The sequence below is a fragment of the Oenanthe melanoleuca genome, chromosome Z (genome assembly GCF_029582105.1).
Source record: "Oenanthe melanoleuca isolate GR-GAL-2019-014 chromosome Z, OMel1.0, whole genome shotgun sequence".
Lineage (NCBI taxonomy): Eukaryota > Metazoa > Chordata > Aves > Passeriformes > Muscicapidae > Oenanthe > Oenanthe melanoleuca.
In genome coordinates, this window is record NC_079362.1 from 18,313,719 (window position 1) to 18,329,173 (window position 15,455).

General features: G+C 42.7%; 1 protein-coding gene across 4 annotated transcripts; it reads right to left on the reverse strand.

Annotated features, from left to right (window-relative positions):
• Positions 1 to 1,517: 1,517 nt before the first annotated feature.
• LOC130265593 (fructose-bisphosphate aldolase B) lies at positions 1,518 to 11,664 on the reverse strand. 4 transcript variants are annotated; one of them, XM_056514762.1, is made up of 10 exons: positions 11,325 to 11,479; positions 5,672 to 5,804; positions 4,925 to 5,046; positions 4,430 to 4,641; positions 3,849 to 3,903; positions 3,543 to 3,703; positions 3,237 to 3,320; positions 2,588 to 2,762; positions 2,249 to 2,448; positions 1,518 to 2,028 (listed from the first exon to the last, which is right to left on the reverse strand). In XM_056514762.1, the coding sequence occupies exons 3-10, from the start codon at positions 5,034 to 5,036 to the stop codon at positions 1,933 to 1,935; spliced, it is 1,095 nt and encodes a 364-aa protein (XP_056370737.1). In that variant the 5' UTR covers positions 5,037 to 5,046; positions 5,672 to 5,804; positions 11,325 to 11,479; the 3' UTR covers positions 1,518 to 1,932. The 4 variants fall into 4 exon arrangements, with proteins under 4 accessions (XP_056370737.1, XP_056370734.1, XP_056370738.1 ...); XM_056514759.1 differs by having other exon boundaries at positions 5,413 to 5,804; XM_056514763.1 differs by lacking the exon at positions 5,672 to 5,804 and having other exon boundaries at positions 11,325 to 11,664.
• Positions 11,665 to 15,455: the final 3,791 nt, after the last annotated feature.

Here is a 15,455-nt window from a genome sequence, read left to right on the forward strand (position 1 = left end):
TGTGCAACAATTCAAGAAATTGAAGGACTGAGCATGCAGACTAATTAGCATGAGAAGCGAGAGGATCATTAACCAGCAGCAGACAGGATACTAATTATTATTAAAAATAGGTAACTTGTAGTCAATGAATATTAATTACTTTGTTTCCTAAAATAACTAAGTAAGAGGAAAATTTTGGTAATCTTGGTGCTGGTGGTGGCTTATAAATAAGAGGGAATAGGACTTTCAACACAGAGAGTGACAGGACAAGGGGAGGCAGTTTTAAACTAAAAGAGGGAAGAGTAAATATTTGGAATAAATTCTTTACTGTGAGGGCAGTGAGCCCTTAACACAGGTTGCCCAGAGAAGCTGGGAATGCCCCATTCCTGGAAATGTTCAAGGCCAGATTCAGACAGGGCTCAGAGCAGCCTGGTCTAGTGGAAGCTGTCCCTGCCCATACCTGGGAGGTTGGAACTGGATAGGTTGAAAAATATTTTTAAAGTCATTTCTAATGGAAATTATTCTGAGATTGACCTTTGATCAGAGTATCAGTAGGATGCTGTTCATCAAGAGCACAGGTTTCACTGAACTCAGTTTTGTGGAGGCCCAGAGGACCACAGCTCAAATCACTTGCTCTTCATTCATTGTCAGGAGAGACTAAATTATGCAGTGACTGGATCCACATGATGGATTTTGGCTGTTTATTTATTGCCTGTGTGACACACTGGTTACTAACACAGAGGCCAAGAGGAGGTGATTTTGCCTGTTTTCCCTCTATTTGTTGGCAGGAGCAGCAAGTGCCAGTGGCCAAGAGGAGCAGCCAGCAGAGAGGTGACCCGGAAAAAACGCCTAGCCCTGGCTGTTTAGGGGGCTGCTCCAAGGCCTCATGTGTTGATTGGTGTAGCTTGTAGCCAGGCAAATATTCTTACATAATCTTAGGCTTGCTGTTTTTGCCATTTGTGCCTTTTTTTCATGACAATCATCTGACTTTAGCTAATAAAGCTTATGCCTTTAACAGGGACGCAGCAACTTGCCAAAGGTCAAACCATTGGTCTGCAACATCAGCCTCATTATTCAAGCTACACAACAGGTAGACCAAGATGCCTTCATGCATGCTTTGTGTTAATTATTATGGAAAACACCACTGTAAAGGTGATTTGTAAGGACAGTCTTTGCACAGCTGTGACTCAACATTTGCAACCCTAACACAGTGCGCAGCAGCCTCATCTCACCAACGATGGTTCTCCAGAGACATGAGATGCTTCTGAAGGTGGTGTTGTTTCTGTGGCCTGATTCCCGAGCACTGCTTGCTGTTTACATATCCAAAGTGTTTCAGTGTCTGCCAGACTTCTGTCAGCAGGATTAACCTCTCCAGCTGTGTCACTACTGGGTTATCTCCCTTTCATATCCTCAGAGTTTCCCAAGCTCACCAGCTGTAACATTTTGTGACTCAGTCTTTGCAAGGACTACCAAAAACCACTGATGTGTGAAAGTTATTGTAAAGTTTACACAAAACAAAAAGAATTGGGAGGTAGAGATTTTTTTTTCAATTACTGTTTTATTGACATGATTGAATACACATTCAGGTTTTATAATTGAGGATTGTGGTTGTAAAATGTGGTTATGGGCAGGGGTAGCTATTTGAATTGCTAGGGAACTACTGAATCTGCCTGCTATTCCAGTGGCTGAGTTTCAGACTGAGGGATGGTGGCTTCATGATTCATTGGCAGCTGTTGTTTGTTGTTTGGAAAGAATTCCCTTTCCTTGGAATGTGCAAATGAAAAAAGAATATCCCCTTGGTAAATTGTGGGAGTGAAGGGTGGAGAGGAAGCTAAGCCATTCTATCTCCAGTTTGGTGTTGGGAAGGAAAATTAGATTTCTATGTTTTTCTATCATTTCTGAACATCTTCCACTGTGTGAGAAGAGACAGGAGGAAGGAAGGCTCCTGCAGTTTCAGTAGGTGTAGCTGGCAGTGAACAGTGACTGCGTGGCAGCTGCATCAGTCTTCCCAGACAGGACATACTGTCCCCTGCAAGCCAAACTGTTAATCTGAAAAAGAAGGGGAAAAAAAAATAGGGGGAAACAATCAGCATGTGGTAAGAAAGGCAGATGTGTAAGGAGCAACCAAGCAAGGCAGAAATAACAGAGAAACACCTCTGGTGAACGTGAAGTGCCAGGAGGGGTGGGATCAAGAGCAGTCTTAGGAAGGTGACAGCATGTGTCCCTTCATGGAGAGCACCTCTTCTCTGTGCTGGGGGAAGCCTCATACCTGTGCCCGCTTGCGGAAGGCCTCTTGAGCAGCCTTCTTGTTCTCGTTTTTGCCCAACCAGGCAGCCAGGGCAGAGGCTTGCAGGGCTCTCCCATAGGAAAAGGTCAGTTTCCAAGGCTTAGGCAGAGGGGACTGATTCATGGCATTCAGGTTGAGAGAAGCCTCCTCTTCACTCTGACCTCCAGACAGGAAGCAGATTCCTGCAAGAAAGAGGTTTTGAGGCTTAGAAATAGAGTGTTCTAGCCACCTCAATCCCTGACCTTCACTTGCCAGAGGAGCAGGCATGTCAGAGGTAGAAGAGAGAGCAGGAATGAAAGACAGGAATGAATCAGGAATCACCAGGAACAGCAGCAGGAACGGTGCGAAGTAGAGTAGTGACTGTTGCTATGGCAACATCCTGAGGGGTGTACTTCTTGGAGCAGGAATGCCCAGCTGTCACCATGTTGGGCTTCAGCAGTGTTCCCTCCAGGTACACATGGTGATCATTCAAAGCCTTGTAGACAGCAGCCAGAACCTGAAAACAGGAGGATTGAAAACAGACCTCTGCTCAGATCTTCATCTCAGCCTGCTGTGAAAAGACAGCTTATTTATTGGTACTGTAGCAAGATCAAACTGAATTTTGCTTTCTCATGAAATTTATCTCCAGGGCTGCAGTTGTGGAGACCCCACTCCTTTTGAGATAACCAGGATACAACTCTTCATATTTAAGGGATTTGTCCCTGATGAGATTGAGGTAATTGGGTTTGGTCCTGTTACATCTTTTTGAGATTGAGAATGCTTACATTGTCATTGAAGTGAAAATCCAAAAGCATGGAAAATACACTTGGATTTCTTATTAGTTTGTTATGTGCCTAGGAGCTGCTCATTTTTGTCATGCAGTTAGGAAGGACATTTTTGGTCAAATCTCCTTGGGATCTGTGAGCACAAACTGCACAAAGTTTAGCTGCTGATTTTGAGGGGGAGCACAGATGGAGGAATCTCTTCTTACCTTCTCTGTGACATATTGACAACGCTGGAGATCATGGTCTCCATCAGGCAGGATTTCTGGCTCCACGATGGGCACCAAACCATGCTAGGAAAAGAAAGACAGGGGATTCTTTAGGGCTATGAAAGTAAAACTGTTCTTCTTCTTCGCCCTGACTTTGGTGATATTCTTTGTGCTGTGCTGGCCTTCCTCCTTGTCTTTCCCAAAACCCTTGCAAGGATTCTCCTTTCAAGCTACCTAGTGTGTTATCACAGGGAACAGGGAGAAGGGGCAGCAGCATCTCAGGAAAGGTTGCTGGAGGAGAGGTACCTGCTGGCAGATGCTGGCATAGCGTGCCAAAGTGTTGGCATTCTCCTGGATGGCCAGTTGAGAGGGTGTTGTGCTGGTGATCTTCAGCACTGCACGCCACTTGCCAAAGTCAGCACCATCTTTCTTGTACTGGGCACAGCGTTCAGCCAGCCCATCCAGCCCTGCAGAGGGAGAACAAAGTTTCACTGAGAGCTGCTCTTCAGCTCTGGAAAGTACTGTGACTCCAGCCAGGGCTGCGTCTCAGGTGAGTCTCCCTATGGCTTTTGCTGCATGGGCTATAGCTTAGGCTTCTTAGATCTCTCCTACCTTGGATGGTGGTTTCTCCATTTGTTCCTGCTAGAGGTGCTGTGCCTTTGTCCAGCTGTGGAAAAAAAAAAAAACAGAAAGAGTTACAGAAAGGTGGGAATTGGTCTAATTCTTACCTTCTTACCTATGTCTAGTCTGCCTTTGAAGGTTGACTATTAGTAATGTGTGGACCTTAACATGCTCAAGGTGCAAAGGAAGGAAATGTTGGAGCAAAGAGGAAGAAAAAGGAGTGAACTGCGTAAGAGAAGGGGCAGTGTGTATATAGATGCCTGCAGGGAATGCCTCAAGAACTCATGTTCCATCACATGTGGAAAGAATTAGATTTGGGGTTCTGCTTGGAGAGACTTATTTGCAGTGATGATGAGTAGATGGGAGTTGGTGTATGAAAAGTTACATTATCTTGTGCAAATGTGTCTCTAGTTAGTTGCACGAAAGCAATACAGAGAATTTTAAAACAGAGGACAAAAATGGGGTCGGGGGGGGAGGAGACTGGCATTGTTTTTCAGGAGAGAATGCAGCCCCAAATATCATTTTCTCTGGAATGTGATTTGGATTATGGTGCAAGCCTAGCACATACTTACCTTAATTCCCACTACAATGCCTTTTTCCTTGATGAGTGCTGGGAATGGCTTTCCATTGCTGTCTTTCTGATAGAGGGTCTCATGGAAAAGGATCACTCCCCCAATGCTCTGGTTGATGGAAGTGTCCGAAGAGAAGAGTATCTCTCTGAAAGCTCGGCGGTTCTCCTCCGTGTTCTCTACATTGATCCTCTGCAGCCTGTTCCCCATGGTACCTAGTGAGGTGGACAAAGGCCAGACAAAGAGGTTCTAGGCTTGGCTGGCCTTCTGGTCCCAATAAGTAGTAATGAACTGGGGTTTCAGTTCAGAGCTCCCCTTCTTAACTCATACTTTGTAAGCTTTTGTTGTTGTAGCTGCAGTCCAGCCTGGCTGAATTGTTTCTGCTCAGACAACACTTTCTAAGTGTTTCTCACCTACTCCACTGATTTCAAATATGAAGCAAAACTAAAAGGAAAAAACATCTTGCATACTGCTAACTGCTTGATGTCCAAAACTTACCCACTGATTCATCTGCAGCTAGGATCCCCTTTCCTGATGCCACAATCCGCTGAGCTATGTCTGCAAGAGCTTTCTTCTGCTCTGGAGACAGCGCTGGGAACTGGTGGGTCATGTTGACTTAGCTGTGGAAGAGAATTACTGTTACAAGTTATTCTTGGGGAGACTGTCAACCACTGACACCAAATGGGTGTTTCCCCTGCAGGACTCTTGGTGCTTGTCTGGTCCATGTGATCATAGGCAATATGACCAGAAATCCGTTTGAGTTCTTCTAGGCTTGGTGTGTCTGTAAAAACTAGAAAGAAATGCAGGAGACACATCCTGCCGCATCCTTCTAGAACCAAACTGGAAAAGACTCTGCATTTTACCTGGATTTGCTCAGAAAATAAAGGAAGGTCAGTCTGTCATATAAACATGCACCAAGTAACAAGTAAGCAAATTGCTGACTCTGCAGACTTCTTGGTTCCTGTCAGTGGAATGCCATTGCTTACCTTTACACGTTTCCTAACACTGCTTCTCTTCTATTTCCTGCCTCTGTTGGCAGTATTTGCTGCTGAGTCTGGATGACTTTCCATCCCCAACTTTTTGCCTGGGTTTGTAATTCTTCTCTGTATGGCTGCTTTCAGAACTGCAGTGCATTGCGTCCTCTACAGAAGATTGCAGTGCATTGCTTCCTCTATCTACAGAAGATATGGGGCCTTAGGAGAATTACCCTTCATTTCTATCCTTTTAGCTGTGGTAAGGGGTTACCTGCTGCAACTACTGCATCTGGGTTCAGTCTTGGTCTTGGTCTTGGTCTTAATAAAGTTTTGGTCATTTCGCCTTAAATTACAGTTTCTCTGATCATCTGAATAATCCAAGTTACTTTTCTGAGCGTATAGACCTGGAAGATATTTTTTTCTGTTTCAGACTTGCTTCGGTTTATCATATGTGATAGCTAAGGCAACACCTGTGTTTTTATCAGTGGATGATAAATGCAGAAGGTAATTAAAAACAATATATAAGATCTCAAATATCTTGTTTGCCTCCAAAAGGGTGGGTCTCTGGACAATGTTTGCATTTTCTATTCCCAAACTCTGCCTGAGAGACGAGTGAGAACATGCCATTTCTCATTTCATCAGAGATGGCAAGAGAATATTTCTCCCTATATAAGCATGTAGGCAGTCAAGTCCAACTTCTTATTTCCCTGCACACAGATGCTGTCTTGCCAGGGAATCCTTGTCTTATCCTTCCTTCTGAAAGGCATAATGGGGAGAAACAATAGTCTGTCTGCTACTCAGGATAGGGTACAGAGTCCTATATAGCATGTCAAATGGTGCCAAAATTTTCTGGCAAAAATGCCATTACAGTATGGTAACAGCTGTAAATTCATATCCCTGTTTTATAGCTGAAAGCTATGCCACAGAGTCATTTTAAGTTTAGAGGGAAGATGAAGGAGTGCAGGATGAAGACTTAGCCAAATTAGAGAGAGTTCCCTGCCTTTCAAAGGGCTGAAATACCTTCTTGCAGTGGTCCTGGTGAAATAGGCTTAGCTGAACCCCTCGCTCAGTATGCCAGCCTGTGGCCAGAACTCTGGGAACCATCATTCTACTGTGGTGATCACAGCTCCATCACTCCCAGCTCTTGGCCTTTTCAGCTCACTCAGAAGAATTTGAAAATCTGTGGTTTATGCTGCATAGCTACTTAAGTTCATCTACAACTCTCCTTATCCCTCACCTGCTTTCTGTATTGGATGTGTTTTAAAAAGAGGAAACTGGCTTGTTACTATGATTACTGTAATAATAGTTTGGTGATGAGCACCTCAGTTAAAGCCACACTACTATTAAACAAGTTGTTATGCAAAATGATAAGGAATCAGTCCAGTAGTTCTGAGTCTCTGTCGAGAAGACTGGAAAATTGTGCTCTGGCAAGAATATGATCTTGTTCAAGGTCAAAGCTAATGAATTGCTAAATCAGGGTTAGGATTTTAGAGTTGCAGTTTGGAGCTGTGTTACAGCACCAGGAGGTGTATCAAGGTAACATTGAATCCAGCTGGCTGGACTGCGAGATCACCAGTTGCTCCAGTCATGTTATGATGAGTGCACTTCCTTTCCAGCAATTCAATAAACAATGAGACTAATGTTTGCTCTATCTTACTTTTTCCTAGTGTTTGCCTAAAGATAACAAGTAGACACTTATCACTCAAAACCAGCCTGCAAGGCGAATTTTCAAAATATGGAAGTATGAGTTTTCAGTGAATAATGCTGTTCCAAGTGAGTACTCTGAGAGACTGAAAAAACAAAGTGTAGTTTCAGAGTGATTGATTGGAAGACAGCAAATTCTGTTTTCTATGCAAGTATCTCACTGAGTGAGGAGCAGGTGGAGATTTGCCCTAAGTTTCCTCAAAATGATCTTTAAGACCATGGTGAGTGGTTCCCAGCTGCTCTGCTGAGCTACAGGGACAAATAAAAGGCACAGTGTTTCTAGCCAAAACGGTGAAGAAATGAGGGCAAAAGAACAATTGTAAACCTTATAATAGCTCAAAGGTGCAGAATGTTCTAGCACCCTTGATTTAGCATTTTATTTTTCTGTGATTCTTTCGTGAGAAGAAAAATTTCTGAGAATCTTCATGTCTGCATTCAGAAAGGGTGTCTCTGCTGCCAAGGTCCTGCTCTGAGCAGGGGAGCAGGCAGAAGAGGAGTGGAGAAGTCTTATACTTCAATAACATTTCATACAGACACCCTGTAAAGAGTAAGTTCTCAGCATATCCATAGAAGCGTTAATGCCCCCTCTTAAAGAGCTGGATATGTCACTTCACAGGTCCTGACAAAAAAGCAGTTGTGCCCAGGCTGCCAGAGCTGCACAGCTCATTTCAGTCCTCCAAGAACAAAGTCTATTTGCTTTATCTGATTTATCTGTTTAAATTGGCAACGTTTCCACGAAGAAAAAAGTTCTAATGAATTGTGATCTCAGTAAAGGTAACTGGGAGTTGTCACACCACTAAGGTGTTTCAAGAAGCTTTATTTTTATTTACCCATTTTAGGCTGTGGGCTAAGTGCCATAAGCTCAGGCGATTTCACATTGATTTTACATTGTATGAATACAATGCATTCTCTTTGTAGTATCTGCTTACGTATTTTTTTAAAGTAGTAATTAAAAAAAAAAAAAACTCAAAGGACTAAAACTGCACAAACCTACCAGCTTTGTAGCTACCTGGAGTGCTTATCAGGCTTCAACAGCTCCTTAAGCAAACAAACTTCTTTGCTCAGCCCCCACCCTGTGGCCAGCAGGAGGTGGGGAAGTGGCAACAGGGGACAGCACAGTTGTAAAGTAAATACTGTCATGCTGAAATCTTGGGTTTTTCTCAACTACCATAAGGAAAGAAGGGCTGAGGGGAAATGTGTGATGGCAGCACAATCACTTGATCCTGTTAATACTACCAGTGAGAACCAAAGAGCAGACTCAAGATGAATAGCAGAAGGAACAATGTTACATTTCGCTTCCAATCATCTTAGAAACTTCAATACATCATTGGTGTCTTTTCTATCCAAGATCCTCATGTGACTGGCATCTTCTAATCTAAAAGCTCACCTGAGTCCCGGTTTGCAGACGGGAAAAGACTGGATCAGAATCTCTAAATTTTTCTCTTGGGTCTCTTCACTGTCTTCTTTTGTAAAATTGGTTGCAAAAGTGCAGGACCAAAGTTTTAAAGTGCAGTTTGTATCCTACACATGTGGCTGTGTCCTATTCAATTACTAGTAAACACAGCTCTTCAACACAGCCCTTCAGCACCATCTCTGACAGTCAGCAATATAAAACTGCACACAAGAGATTTGCTTCCAAAGAACAGGGTTTGAAGAAGAAGCAGCTGAATACATAAACAGATAAATATGATGGTAGGGACAATGAAAAGTATTCCAAAATTTAACCTATTGCATGTAGGCACAGTGTCAGCCTGACTGAATTTACTTCTCTTTTACACTTGTATGCTTACAGGAGGCAGACACATAATGACTTAGGCAACATATAGTGGATATCTGTGTTTACTGACCTCACTTCTCCGTGGAAGTAAGGAACTTCCATTAAAAACCTGTTTCTAAATATGTCTGGCTCCTTGAGTGTGGGGAACACAGATGGGTATGAACGACTGGGCAAGCCTGGACCCATCCTGCTGACAGAGCACATTCTTATCTAGGCAGGAGAAGACTCAGAGCTGGCAGGACTACTTGATATGCCTGATTGATGGGCAGCCATCCAGAGGGGCCTGGACACGGGGGGAAGAGGCCAACAGGAGCACCATGCAGTCTGGTCAAGACAGATGCCCAGACATTGCCTGGGATGCAGAGTCCTTGCAGCCATTCCCCCAGGACTAGTGGGATGAGGCAACAGCTGTTTGGGGATGGCCTAAGGTTTTGTCAGTCAGCGAGCTGAACCGGGGGCCAGCAGCAAGGGCCCAAGCATCCTGTGTGAGCAGGGTCCAGCCTGGAGAGTCAGGGGAAGAGATGGGTTATCCTCCTTTGGTCAGCACTCTGCAGTTAACATCTGGGTACTTCATCCAGTGTTGGGCCCCTGCAGTACAGGAAAACCACTGACAGATTGTAGTGAGCTAGTTCAGCAAATGCCACAGGAAGGCCAGTGGCTGCAGCACTTGCTCTGTGAGAAGTCTGCAGGGCTGGATCTCAGCCTCAAGCAGCAATGGCTGACCTCAGTCCTGAGTACCTACAGAGTGTGACCAAAGAGGCAGAGCTGGCCTTTTCAGAGCCACTGTGATAGGACAACAAGAGACAACAGGCACAAGCTGAAACTAAAGACATTCAGACTGGATGTGAAGAACTTTTTTTTACTGTTAGGACAGCCAAGCAATATAAGAGATTGACAAAACAGGATGCAAGAGATTGACAAAAAAGGCTGCAGTGTCTCCATCCTTGGAGGTTGCCAAGACACACCTGAGAAAAACCCTGAGCACCTTGGTCTGACCTCATGTCTAACCCTTCTTTGGGCAAGGGGTGGTTGGACTGCAGACCTCCTGTGTCCCTTTCAGCCTGAATTACCCTGTGACTCTCTGTGATCACCTGTCTTAAGGAGTCAGGGTGGAAGTGATGCCTCTGGTAGGTATGAAGGACCTCTCAGGAAAGAACAGAATTGTTTCTCCCATCATCTTTGCACTGAGAAGAAGGTTTTGGGTTAGCAAAATATTTCATTTCTGGATTCTAAAAATTCTCAAGGGTATGCGACATAAAGAGATACTCATACTTCTGTCACCTAGAAAAAGTGGCAGATGTTTTTGATTGACATGATAATGTCACCATCTCCATAGGTCCTTTGGGGCATATATGATTGTAAATTGCTTGGTTGTTTTTGCTCTCTGAGTTTTTTTACTATCTTCATGTTCTTGTCTAGAGACCTTGATTCAAAATCAAGGTGAAGGATCTGAAGATCCCTGTGCTGATTCCCATGTTAGCCTCAGAGCTGTACTCAAGCCCTAAGCAAATGTATCCCTATTTCATTTCCCTAGCAACTATGAAAGGAGGTTATGCTCAGAGACCTGTCCTCTACAGTCAGTGCAGAAGCACTCAGAATGGCTAGATTTGTCTGAGGTGGCAAGAAGATGGTTGCTTGGAAGCAAGTATAATTAGTAAGAAGCTACTTCTCTTTCAGGACTGGACTTTTCTCAGAAAAGGTAAAAAATTGCTGATAGACATGCATGAGAATTCAAGTCTTGTGTTGTCAGCAGTGGTGAGAGTCTCAGGCAGACTAAGTAGTTTTGGGTAAGCACAAGGGATAGTTAAATAAGTGATGGAGGATCACAAACTCAGTGAGGATTTGAGTTGGTCAAGAAATTTCCTGAAGCTGGCTATTCACAGCTTGAAAGGTTACAGCCTACAGATGCAAGAACAGGCTTTGTTTTCCTGCACTGCAGACCTTATACTCCCTTGCCAAGTAATCTTATCCGCACCATTACACTAATGCTTCAGAAGAAGCTGCACAACAAACACACATAATTGCATTTCTGTCAGTACTGATGTTTGTCAGCACCAGCTGCCTTCTCCAGTCATTCTCTGTTCTCTTTGCAAAACAGAAATTTATGTACACCACAATCAAAATAAACACGAAACAAAGCCACAGAAAGCAATGCAGGTATATTATTGCTCTAGTCCCTTTAGGCAGAGGATTCACTCACTCACTACAGGAGTTCTGAGTGACTAAGCTAAGTTAGAAAGCCAGTGTTAGCAGTAAATGGAAAACTATAAAATACTCCCGCAGAATGGCTGTGTTTTTATTGGTCACAAACTCTTCCTGAAACAACAAAAAAAAATTAAAATGTAAAACAACTTTCCAAGCCCACTGTAGATAAACATACCAGGTCTCAGCTTCTGATATATGTACCAGCTTAATAGTTTAGAAATTAAATTATTATACTTACTTGTTTGTGGGCAGTGTCTCTGCTGCTACAAGCTTCTGCTGAGGCGTTTGCAGGCAAAGAGACCAGGTCCTTCTAATCACTAACTTTTATAAAATTCTTGGTGGGGCTTTTTTTTCTTTTTCCTCCTCCTCTACTCTTTGTTGTCCCTCCTCCCCTGCAAGCTGTCCAGGGAGGTGTCACTGCTCAAGGTCGGTCACTGGCTATCAGACCACCACCAAACACCTCCAATGGGACCTGGTCATGCTCCTGCTGTTCCTCCCCTTTCCCCTCCCCTGTGTATATAAGGCATTCATGCAGTAAAACTGAAATGTTTTCCAGTTTTTTCAAATTATTCCTCCTCTTTCTAAAACAGACCAAAAAGAACTACAAGAGAAACCATGGAAATTGCTTACAGGTATCTTTGGCACAACTTTATCATTTAGGGTTAGATCTTCTGACAGCTTATACTTAGGAAACTGCAGGAAGAAAGAGCAGAAAACAAAATGCAGAAACAATGCAACAGATCCTTAACTGGCATGAGTTGGTATATCATTCCAGTGGCTTCCTAGGTGTTACACTGCTTTTCCTCACTGGAAAGTCTAACATGGAAACATATTTTCCTTTTCCAGTTGGTATATGGAAATGCAAAATGTGATGCTACATTATCAGGTTTAATGAAAGAGCAAGTTTTGATGTCCTGTAACAGTGTACCTGTGAAATTAATGGCTGTCAGACCACATATGACCACACTGAGATGTACAGCTCAAATTTGTACAAGCCAAATTCTCCCCCCAAATCCCACTGAGATGCCCACCCATATTGCATACAAACTTCTCTGGTGCTTAGCAGAATTTTTCAGTGAAAAATACTGATCCTGTATAAATGGTGTATCAACATTGCAGTTCATAGGAATCCACACTATAATCATACACCAAGTTTAGGCCTGTAGATTTGATTATTTGCTTCATTTTCTTTCTCTCCATCCTGCAGGCCAGTACTCCTGCAGGGAAGTATAGCACAAGGACTATTGGACAATCATCAAACTCTCAGGAACAACACACTCTGCAGCCTTGGACATTGGCACGTTTTTACCACAGAGACCATGTGTTTGCCAGAAGAATGACGTAGTTTCTCCATTTGTTTGGCTCCTGCAGTGACCCCTTTGGCCTTTACATGGACAGGTGAGACACCTGATTTCTCTCCCCACAACAGTGTCTTCCTTATGGCGCTTCCTTCTTGAGCCTCTCTTGTGCAGCTGCATGCCAAGGTCAGCGCTTGTAGGAAACATTGGGAACCTGCCAGCCAGACAGTGAGCAGAGAAACCTCTGAAGGAGCTGACAATGCAGTCCATTTGAAGGCCTTGTGCTTGTGTGCCTCTGTTTTCTTCTACGTTGCCCTTCCTGATCCATTCTTTTCTTGCTGAAGGAAGCTGGGGCACATAACATGGACATAAAACCTTCCCTGCTTTACAGTGTTTGCTTTACATTCAATTTCTCCCATTCTAGCAGACAGACAAACCCCATGGTGTATTAAAGTTTCTCTACCACAACAGAGGCCTCTAATAGAGATTACAAATACTTTTAAATACCTTATCTAAGATCCTCTTGAGACCAAGAAGGTGTCATAATGGTGGTCTTCTTCAAAGTCAGAGTTTGTTGTTCCTGGTTTGGCTAGAAGCTGACAGAGTAGGGAATTCCTTGGAAGTGTTTTATGCCCAGTCTCATCTGTGATATGGTCTGACAAGGCTATTAGAGAAAATACGTGGGAGTCTTCTTGAAAAAAAGCAGTGTCAGACATTTAGATACTTTAAATAGTCCCCTGCAGCGCACCTTGGATTCTTAACTCTTCAGAAGTATATAAAAGTATTTCCAGATGGATAATTGCTGCTGTGTGCCTTTCCAGGCCTTCTAACCCCTCAATCCAGCACTCCAAGCATAGGATTACAGGTTGTCACAGAAATTTTGAGGACAGAGGAGATAAAAAGATGAATGGACAAGATGCTTAATCTTTTTCACCTGATTTAGGAACAGGAGCCTTTTCAGGAAAGAATATGGAACAAGCAGTCATAGTAGATGATGTCACTGTAAGGTGTTATTATGCAGACCCATTGCACTGAACATACTGTGCAGAAATTACAGTGATATTAAAATGACACTGGAAAAGAGTACATACTTCCATCACACATAATCATGCTTTGGCTGTACTTGTGCCTCTTAAAATGAGGTTATAGTAGTATCATTTCTTAAATAATAGTAAGAGGAAAAAGCTTGCATCATGAGTGGTATGCAGTGTTCTTGCATTTACCAAACAAATAATGTGGCCTATAAAAAGTACCAAATCACTGCCTGCATTAAGTATTCCATGGCAAATTTGGTGTATTATGCAAGCAGTAATTCTGTCTCATTGAGGTAGTGTTTGAAGTCACACCTTTCCAGTGGCAATGAAAGCACGGCTCCCAGTGGGAATTCAGTTTCAGAGATGAAACCATTCTTCCTCTGCATCCCTGGGGTTCCTCATCCACCTCTGCCTCTGACATGAGAAGGAGGACATAGGACAAAGATCCTAGACAAGGATAAAGATAGGGTGAACAAGAAGGGAGGTCAGTTGCACTAAACTGACTAAAGAACAACTACTCTCAGTTTTTTGTATTCTTAAAAATGGTTATACAGACTATTGCAGTGATTGCTGACACACTTTTAAAATCATTTATTAGAGAAAGGACTATCTGGTTTTGAGTTTTGGATGTCTGAGAATTGATTGCTTAAATACATATCTAACTAAATACAATGACCAGGAGTTTTCTGCACAGATTATGGCTTTTTTATGTGTTCATGAGAAAGCTGATATAAATGGTCTTGCAATATAAAAAACTTTATACCTGTGTTTGAAACATTACTGCAAACAAGATACATAACTAGTTACAGAGCTTAAATGTTCACTGTTGAGCCTTTCATAACATAGAAACAGAAAATGTAGCTAGAAAAGAGATTGCTTAGGTTAAAACACAAGAAATATGTCACAACAAACGTGAATTTTCTATTTGAATGGCTTGGAGATTTTTTGGGTGTCAACTTTTTCATCTGGAATTCCCATACAAAAGTTGACAGAAGTATGCACTTAAAAATATTAAGGACCATTGAAAACTGTATTCACATGTGGCATGGGTTACTACTGAGGTCTTAATTTGTGAGTTTACTTTTTGAAATTTGACAATGCAAGGACTGGATTTTTGTAGTAGAAGTTAATTTAATTGCTGTCCTTGTTATACCCAGCCTTGCTGTCAAAGGATCTGACAGTTTTACGTGAATGGTGAATTGCTGGATAAAACATATTAAAATCAACAGAAAGCCTGTTTTAAAGACAATGGATAAAAATATTTTAAGTGCTTATGATTTTCCAGATTGTGATTTTTATTGTCTGTTTCCAGCAGTATAATTCTGATAATTTTTTTGGCCTTTAACTACTCAAATGAACTAGCATTTTAAATAAAAAAATTAGTAAGTGGGAAGGGAGATAAATTTAGAAAGAAAGAATGAAGAAAAAGAAATGAATGAAGTAACTTCAGAGATTATATGGTCATGACGAGAAAAATTAAAAATGTACAGCTTCTCTCTGCACTTAAATACTACTTTTGGATGTGGTCAGACCTGTAAAATGGATTGAAATGGAATGGAAAAAAACACTGGGAGTTGGAAGGATTTCCAGGAATAATATGCATCCACATGAAAAACACCTGGCTCAGTTGCTCCATGAGGCTGCTGCCTGCGTGATGGGGTTGAAGTCTAATCTGAGCAGGCTCGAGAAGAGTGGAGTCTGCCTCTCACCTACCTCTCCCCACCGTGCTGGATGTTTCCTGTTTTCTGTACTCTGCAGTCTTGCTTAACCATCTCAAAGTCCAGCTTGTTCATCCCTATCTAATCAGTGGTATTGTTTATTAAGTGGTTTGTTTTCCCCAGTCACCTACAGCCCTCAGCCCCAGTGTGAGGATCTTGGCTGTTTAACCCCACTGGAAGAAACGCCCCCAGCAGAGTCTGCAGAAAAGTACATTCTGGGGACTGGTGGGTGTTGGGCAGAACAGACTCAGACCACCAAGGAGATTGCACAAGGGTTTGCTTTGTTCTGCATTCTGTGCAATTTAAAGCTGGGCTACAA